Source organism: Sarcophilus harrisii, chromosome 3 (assembly GCF_902635505.1).
Source record: "Sarcophilus harrisii chromosome 3, mSarHar1.11, whole genome shotgun sequence".
In the NCBI taxonomy this organism is placed as follows: domain Eukaryota; kingdom Metazoa; phylum Chordata; class Mammalia; order Dasyuromorphia; family Dasyuridae; genus Sarcophilus; species Sarcophilus harrisii.
Genome location: NC_045428.1, coordinates 238,241,910 through 238,251,235, shown reverse-complemented (window position 1 = coordinate 238,251,235; position 9,326 = coordinate 238,241,910). Strand labels below are relative to the sequence as shown.

The 9,326-nt window shown below is 33.1% G+C and overlaps 1 protein-coding gene across 8 annotated transcripts in view; it reads right to left on the bottom strand.

The window, feature by feature from the left end:
• Window positions 1–879: 879 nt before the first annotated feature.
• USP16 (ubiquitin specific peptidase 16) overlaps window positions 880–9,326 on the bottom strand; it is a 67,375-nt gene continuing 58,928 nt past the window's right edge. For all 8 annotated transcript variants that reach the window (XM_031959252.1, XM_031959253.1, XM_031959255.1 and 5 more), the window contains 8 exons: window positions 9,133–9,224; window positions 8,246–8,302; window positions 7,401–7,571; window positions 4,840–5,500; window positions 3,779–3,873; window positions 1,933–2,019; window positions 1,306–1,462; window positions 880–1,219 (listed from right to left, as the gene is read on the bottom strand). In XM_031959252.1, coding sequence (XP_031815112.1) covers window positions 1,086–1,219; window positions 1,306–1,462; window positions 1,933–2,019; window positions 3,779–3,873; window positions 4,840–5,500; window positions 7,401–7,571; window positions 8,246–8,302; window positions 9,133–9,224 — 1,454 coding nt within the window. In that variant the 3' untranslated portion in view covers window positions 880–1,085. The remainder of the gene's footprint in view (window positions 1,220–1,305; window positions 1,463–1,932; window positions 2,020–3,778; window positions 3,874–4,839; window positions 5,501–7,400; window positions 7,572–8,245; window positions 8,303–9,132; window positions 9,225–9,326) is intronic.

Sequence of the window (9,326 nt, the reverse complement as noted above, 5' to 3'; positions counted from 1 at the left end):
GAAATCTCCAGATTATTTTAGAGAGAAATTTTACAGCAATTGCTTGTCTTGTCTTGACTAAATGTCAGATCCAAGGGTATCCTCTGTCCAAGTTAAAGAATCTTTCCATTGCCATATTTCAGATTGGAAGTGTATGGATGCTGTGAAAAATGACTCATACATACTGGTTTTTTAAAATAGCAAACAACTCCCAATATCCCCACTTTGAAGTTTGTGTCCTTAGAAGTTCTTTTCCAGGTCCTCTTAGAATGTAAGGCCCCTCAAAAAAAAAAACTTTGTTGATTGAGGTATATGAATTATTTAAACTTAAGAGAAGCTAGGTTTATCACTTAGATGATAATGTGCCTATGTAATAATGAATGGTTGGAGAAAAGCAATATGCCAGACCAGCCAGAATCCCTGTTTTAAGAATTTCCCCTGGGGTCTGGCCCTCCCCCAACCCTGGAGGGCTGTACTTAGTTTTCTTTATTTGCTTTTTTTCTCTTGGAAAGAGGCATGGTTGGAAGGAGGTCCTTGCTGGAGATGGTTAGGTCTGGATTGGAGGAATTTTTCCCCTTCCCCAGGACACCTCCTTTTTCTGTCTCCTTCCCAGGTCAGGCCTCTCAAGATTTTGATTTTGATTGATAGGGGTTATGAGAGTAGACAGATGAAAGCCCCTGGTTTCAAATACCAGTTTCAAACACCTATAAAATAAAACCAATTCCATTATTCCACTCTATGCTAGCTAAAGTAAGTATCCAGGAAACATTTCATAAGGTTGCTTATCAATCCTTTGTCCAGTGTTTGTACCAAAAAAGTCATCACACTTGAGTAACGTGTTTATGAAATTAGTGTAAATTTTGCTAACCAAGTTTCAACACAGCAAACTAAGTCTTAAAATTATTAGACCAGTACATGGTATCTTTATTTTTCCTTTCAACCATAGACAGAAACAAAACATTTGCCACTTGAGATTCTATTTAGCATTTTCCCTGCAGCATTTCAGGAGACATGATTTTTTCTGGAATATTCAAATTTATATGAACATGATTGACTTTTTTTTTTATTAAAAACCAAACAAACATGGGGTGGAAATCTTTTTCAGATTAGTTTTTCAGATTAATTCGCTCATAAAACAGGAGGTAAGCTTGTGAATTAAGAACCTTAGTTGCAGGCACAGCTTGTACATGTGTATCACTGATATGAAACCACTGCCCCTTCGTTGATTCATTTTCAAATTCTATCAAGAAGAAAATTTAAAACAGGATTAAGATACAGATGTATTTTTCCTATTTAAAGTAGTAATAAATATTCCCAGATATTTACCTTGTGGACTAGATCCATCAAGAACAAGATTATAAAGATGACTATTTGAAGTTCTTGTCTTCACATAGGCAGTATAATGCCCCCGTCTCATAGTACCACTGTGTTCCACAATTCCATATAAGGAATACAATACTTTAGTATTTCCTTCAGCAACATTCTGTAAGAATTGAAAGATTTCAAAACAATTGCATTTCCTTCAAAGCATTTGCACTTCCATCTCCATGGGAAGATAGTACCACTCTTTTGAGTAAATACTATTTAAAAACTGGTCAAGACAGTAAACTGATTTGAGTGCTAATCAGAAATAGCCATTTCAGATTACTGATGAGATCAGATAAGTTCTGAAAAAGATCTATAAATCTCAGCAAGGTAGGCATTTGTAGCTTTAAATAGCATTCTTATACTGCGTAGAACCTTTCCAGAATCTTTTCCATATTCTCTCATAACTATATAATAACATCTATCCAAAGTGTTTCAGGCCTTCTGGCACTTAAAATTTAGTTTTTGTTTATGTTTTTTTAACTTTAAAATTCTCCCATTCCCCTAACCACAATTACAATTCATTCTTACATGAACAAAATTGGTATTCTAAGTTATCATTTAAATATAAGGAACATTTTTACTTACCTTACACTTTATGGTACAAAAAGGAGCCAAATCTATCACATCTGGAAATTTTATGTGCTTGTTCACTTTGCACAGATTAAGTCCAGCCTAAAAGGAGACAATTGAGTCAAAACTTAAGAAAAATCCTAGTTTTGTGTTTCTCGTTAGTTTGACCAAGAATTTAAGAACCCATGGTGTCCCACCTTTTGCTACTATCTGGCAAAATCATTAGTATTAGCTCTCTAATTTAGGTGTAGGTCTAAATTTCCATTTATTGGTGTATTGACTAGATAGAGCTCTTCCAAATGGTTCTAAAGTTAGCCTTTAACAATCAAAATTAATCTAAGGAAGGGCCACAAAAATCACTGCAGAGCATCAATGGGAGGTTATCTACCTTTTGTTTGCTTAAGTAAACTAGAGACCCCAAATATGATGATAATAGGCCATTTATGCTTTGAAGTTTCCAAAGTGCTTTTACGTAGATTATTTTACTTGATCCCTGAAGAAGGGACCCCAAAATTCTAAAAATGCTTGAAGGAGAAAATCTTCAACTCTGCCTCAGTGAGGGACCCCAGCACAGGGAAAGCAAACAAGACAGTTTCATTCTGTTATCTAGCAAAAGGAATTCCAATCCTACTGAACTGAAGAAACTCATTGAATTCCAGTTCAAGCTGAAACCCAGCCAGTAGATGAGGTAACTTGGGACTCCACCTACGAGTTCCTTCAGCTTGTAGCCAAAACTCCTATTATAAAAGGGCCAAACTAAAATCCTCTCTTTGCAGAGGTTCCAAACATGCCATGCTAGGCTATGCCATGGAAACCCCTGCCCGCTGGAATAATATTCTTTTCCAGTGTTATCCTCTCTCTATCCTCACCTAGTTCCCTAAGGAGACTTTATGCCTCTCTGTCAGGATTTTTAACCTTACGTCCCAATCTATAAAAAACCTTTTTTATCAATCTAGGTTTTCGGGTCTGTAAATTCCTTTACAGAGAATCTCTGTGACCCCAGAAGGGAGTTCCCCAAAACTCCCTACTTTTGCGCCAAATCCCAAGGGGATGCAGGGGAGCCAAACCTCTCCATTTGGTTCCCTGAACCCCGAACTGCCACTAGACCTTATCATTTAACTCCCTGACCACCAGAAACCTTAATCTCATTTTGGTACCCTAAATCTAGACCATATCATTTGGTTCCCTACTAAAGAGAATCCCAAAACCTAAACCTCATCATGATGGTATTAATATGACAATACAAAATGATAATACATTGACTTATACGCAAAAAATATTTTTAGTAATCACAACTTTTCATGATGAGTAAATCCTTGAAAAGGCAAAAATCTAAGAATGGCAGAGGGAAAAAAATCACCCACATTGCTATGGGGCACTGGAAACAGCCTGGCTATGGTTATAAATACCTTAGCCTTTATTCCTCTGAAACTAATTTTATAGCAACAGTAAATAGTAATATTTTCTAGATTTCTCCATCAGAACTTCATACATTTTCCAGTAATTCTTATACTCTACCAATAATAACTTTTCAAATCCTTGGTACTTAGTTCCCTTTTTAAGATTGAAATTTTAAAAAGATTTCAAGAAGCTGTTAAAAAAAATAATTACCGAGTTAGAGCTAGAAGGGCCTTTTAGGTAACATGTGAAGTCCAATCCACTTTAGAGTTAAGGAAATGAATGCACAGAAGGGCTAAATGACTTGCTTAGAATCATGAATATAGTAAATATATGAAGGATTTGAACCCAGGTCTTCCTGACTCAAAATTCCACTCCATCATGTTGCTTCTCAAAAATTTTACTTAAAAATAGTAAAGATAACATATTAACAAAGATAACAATAAATCTTAAACACTGATACCTGTTGAAATCTCTTTAAATGAAGAGTCAGAATGGGAGGAGCCAGAGAAATCAGCATTTGCTTTTTGGCATTAGTGTAAACATGCTTCTTTTCACCTAAAAAAAAAAAACATACACATACACACAAACAGAAAAACCCAGAAGTTTGAAAGAGCATTTTTGCAGCCCATCAGACAACTGGAAAAAAAAAATTCTTTCCACGTTTACATAAAACCATTTTAGGTGTTGCTAAAATCATCTTTTTCTAGCCATACATGAAGCAAGATTTGAAAAGACTGAAAGGCATGTGCAACTAACTCAGAATAGTTCTGGCTTAGACTATTTCCCAATCTCCTGGAAAGTAATGGGGGAAACAAATCAATCAACAAACCTACAATGTGCCAGGGATTTTTCTTAAGGCACTAAGAATATAAATACAAGAGGAATCCTCTTCTCAGAAAGGGCTTACATTTTAACTCAAATAAAATAAATAATGATAAGATAAAAGTATTTAGGAAGGGGAAGGGCATTAGCATTTCAGAGGGTTGAGAAAGGGCTGTGATTTGGCAAGGAATGAGAGGTAATAAGGTAAGGAAGGGGACAAGTGATATAGACAACCACAGACAACACTGCAATTAATTAATTAGAGGGTCAATACTGGGGGAAATAAAAGTAAAATCTGAAAAATGGTAAGCTTGAAAATGAAGTAAGAGTAGCAGAGATTGGAAATTATGAGGATGAAGAATCAGTTTAGGAAAGATGGCTCACGTTATGACCATTCCTGTGTACAGTTGAAGTGGAACAAAGAATTAGTCATGAGGTTAAGAGACATTCAAACAGATGTTGTAAGCTCTTAGTATAAAAGCAAATCTGGGAAGGAGAAGATAAGTATTTGCCTCACTGAAAAAGAGAGAATGACAAAATTTAATGAAGAGGTATAAGATTTTCTGGGTAAAGCCAGACTTTAATGAAAATAAGTAAATGAAAAGTATGTAAGAGGAAGAAGGGAACTTTTATTTACCATGGAAATTCATCATAATAAAATTTTTTTTTTAATTTATATTTAATAAGGAAAACTATTACCTTTAAAATCTGTCTTTGGTCCACTATGCTGCCTCTGTGTACAAACATCACAAAGTAGTTTGTTTGAACCTTGGAGTTTCTCATTACTAGTAAATTGATATAAACAATGATAGATTGAATATTCATCAATATTCATAGCTTCCCTGTTTGCTAGAGTACAAAAAGCAGTTTCTGGAACTTCATTTACTACTTCATAGATCTTTGTCCCAACAGGATAAGGATCATTCATAATCTCTACATTTATTTCATCAGGCTGAAGAAGTGCATCCAACTTAAGGTTTTTAAAATCACTGGCAAGGTCCTCCTCTTCATCACTTTCTTTCTTGAGACATATGCCATTTAATTTACTAGCGCATTCAACAGGAAAAGAAACACTAAGAGTGTCACCTGCATCATTTACATTTTTCACATTTTCCTCTTCTGTATAATTTGGATTTTCTGGAAAAGCTTCTATGGTATTTTCTTTGTCTTTTACATCGTTTTGATTTAAGCAACACTCTTCAGAGTTTTCTTTCTCTTGTGAAAAGCAATTGGATTCATCATCCATTCCTTCTTGTGGCAAAGTTTCATTAATGTGTTGATGTTCTTCAGGATACTCAGTAGTACAGATATTATTTAACTGAATACTTTTTTCTTGAAATTTTTGTTGCCTTCGTTGGTTCTATGAAACAAAGCATAAAGTTTGACAAAAGACAAAAATAAAGATTATTAATGAAAAAAAGAATTATTTAGTAGAGGTGTATCAGTGTCTAGAACTCTTATTTCAAACACTTTGCAAGCAAAAAGAAAAACAAAACTCCAAACAATACTTTTATATTTGGAGCCACCTAAACCAAGGCCATCAGTCAATCAACAATGAACAGCAAAAAAATGCCTAATTCTATTTGGCATTGGTGTATATACAGTTAAGAAAAATACATATAGCAAATATTATATGTATAATGGAAATTTGGGGAAGGGATCAATCAATGAGAACTAGAGTAGTCATGGAAGTGGAAGTTGAGCAGGGCTTTGAAAAATGGGCAGGAAGATGATAGAAAAGAATTAAGTTCTTGCTGTTTATCAAATACCATACTAAGAAATGCTGGGGACAGGAATGTAAAAGTCAAGTTCCTTCAGGGAGCTTCTTAATGAGGTTAAAATCAATCAGTCAATTAATAAATATCAATTAAATGCCTACTATGTGCCATGTACTATGCTAAGCCCTGGGAGATAGAAAAAGAGGCAAAAGACAGTTTTTGCCCTCAAGGAGCACACAATCAATGAAGAAGACAATATACTAACAAACATATAAAGCAAGCTATATACAAGAAAAATAGGAAATAATAGAGAAGACACTAGAATTAAGAGGTATTGAGGAAGGCTTCCTAAAGAAAATAGATTTTAGTTGGGGCTCAAAGGAAACCAGAGTAGCAGAGGAAAACCATTTCTAGGAATGAGACACAGAGAGAATGTGTGAAATTGAGAGATGGAGTTTCTTGTTTTGGGAACAGCCAGGAGAGTCAGTGTCACTGGGTTAAGAGGACGTTTTGGGGAAAAAGACAAAAAAAAAAAAAAATAGAAAAGCAGGAGGGTGCCAGGTTATAAAGGGCTTTGAAAGCTTAACAAAGCATTTTGTATTTGATCATGGAGATAATATGAAATAATATGAATTTGTTGAGGAAGAGGAGTAACATGAATGGATCTAAACTTTTGAGAAAATCAGGATAAAATGGGTGGGAAGAGACTTGAGGCAGGGTGACCTACCAGCAAGCTGTTGGCAATAATCAAGGGATGAGATAATGAAGGTCTGCACTAGAATGGTGGGAGTGTCAGAGGAACAAAGAGGATGTATTTGAGAGATACTGCAAAAGTGAAATTAATAGACCGTAGCAAAATACTGGATATGGGGATGTGGGAGATGATGAGAAATCCAGGATGACTCCCATTGTGGGTTTTTGATACTGGGAAGATGGTGTTCCCTTCTACAATAATAAAGAATGTAGGAACAGGGAAGGTTTAGAGGAAAAAATAATGAATTCTCTATTTTTTATATACTGAGCTTAAAATGTCAACAAAACCAATAATAAAACAATAACATACTTCTGTAGTATTTCCAGGTTTGCAAAAAAATTTTCTTCAGAACAAATCTGGGAGTAAATATTGGATGTGCATTATTTTACAGAAACAGAGTGATTTGTCTATGACCACAGCATCTCATGAGCAATTCAAACTCAGGTCATCTGACTCCCATTACTGGGTCTTTTTAAATATGCCAGCAAACTCAGTATCAGAAATTTAAGTAAATGTAGATTATGTCAATAACCTTGCTGTAAGTGAAAGAGGGCTATTATTGATACAGTAAGTCTAACAAATCACATGGAACAAAAAATACTCCAGGCAGAAAAGGCAGTTTAAAAATATATTATCATGAATCAAAATTTCAAATATAACCAATTCCCTTACAAATGAAATAATCACTCATAAAATGAGAAGGTGGAAAAGAAAATTCTCTTAACTATAAGCCAAACAGCACATTATAAAAAAAACAAGGTAGAAGATCATTATTTGTAATTACTAACCTTTGCTTGCTTTTTGGCTTGCTTCTTTGCCTTTTTCTGCAAGTGCTTACTTGTACAAGAAGGAATATTATTTTTATCTTTCATATAACTATTGTTATCTTTCTCTTCCTCACTGTCTTCATCTTCCTTTGTTTTTTTGATATTTTTATTATTTATACTTTTCTTACCGCTCTTAAAACAGAATGTAAATTTTAAATATTAGTAACAGTAGTTAACAAAGAACTTAACTTTGCTTAAATTTTTTATGTTATAGTTTAACACACATTTTCCTAAAATATTAAAATTAATCAGGATAAAAATTATTACTTTTTCAAGCAAAAAGAAGAAAAAAGAAAATGGGTTGAATTAATCAGGTATGCAATCAATATGTACTAGATTTGCTATGCAACTAAGAACATTTCTACATAAAATATTCTGTTGTATTATGTGGAGGTAAACGTAACATAATTATAGCAATTCATTTTTTTTTACTAAATCAAGCCTATCCCGTTTATGTGACAGTTTTGTACCTAACATTTACTCTATAAGAACAAAATTAATATACTAAAGATACAGAGATTTCTCTATCATCTTGTACAAGCCAGTTCTAACACAGTGTTATTCTTAATACCTAAGCTATAACATGATACATAAGACTATTAAGGAGGTTTCAGTAAATCCATTATAATTAAATAGAATTGACTTTTTTCACACTTTTCACTATTTTCAGGAGACTTTGCAAATAATATCAATCTAAAGCAAGCTGATAGTAAATAGCTTCTTTAATAAATGTTTTAAAGTCTTTATTCCTCTCTCTATATATATAATATGAAAATTTTTACATAAATTAAACTCAGTAATCTTACCTGATCATCTAAAACAGGGAGGGACAAATCAAGGAAAGATTCATGAACCAACGAGACCTTAACCAAACACCAAAAACACTTTTTAAAGGCAAAGAAAATTTTACTTAAAGCATTAAAAAATAAGGAGATTTCTTTATTTTAAAAGTGAAGGAGAAGAGAATAAGCATATATAGAGTAATTACTAAGTACTAGGTGCTATAGTAAGTACTTTACAAATTATCTCATTTAATTTTCAAAACAATGAACTGTTACTATCCCCATTTTATAGTCTGAGGAAAACTGAGGCAGACAACTATCAGCTGAGTGCCCAGGGTCATAAAGCTAATTACTGTCTGAGATTAAATTTGAATTCAGGCTTTCCTGATTCCAAGCCCAGCTTTCCACATTTTTCCAGAATGCCTACATAGCCTAAAAACACACTAAAAATGTTTTGGATAAATTTTGCTACAATTGAAGAAATTATTGTAATTCTGTATTATAGTATGGAAGAAAGTATTGTGAGGCTAACAAATTACAATGAACAAAAATACTTCAGGTAGAAATGTAATTTCAAAATATATTATCAATATCCAATTAATTGCTAATTAAAATTAAACTGCATTATTATTAAAATATACTATTATTATATCATCATATTATCATTATCACTGTAAGCTGCGAGTATAAATTCATGGAAAGAAATATGATCATGTAATAACTAGGAAATATTTCAGGGTAAGGCTAAAAATTTTTTAAATTAGCTTTGTATTAACACAATACCATATACACCTGAACAGATGTTTATAATATTGCAATTTAGAAGTTATAACCTTATTTGTAAAGTAGAAATTTAAACTTATATTTTATATATTGAATAAATCTAGCCATTATCAAAAAGATCTACTTACAGTTTTGCATTCCTCACACATGATTGTACTAGTTAGTTCTCCACCAAATATTCTATCCACAAAGCTTGGTATTGTCTTTTTTTTTTCATGCTCTATAAAAAAATGGGTTTAACAAAATAATTCTATAAAATTAACAGATAAAGCAGGTGGAAAAAAATAAACTAGATGATACAGCAATTAGTCATTATAAACTG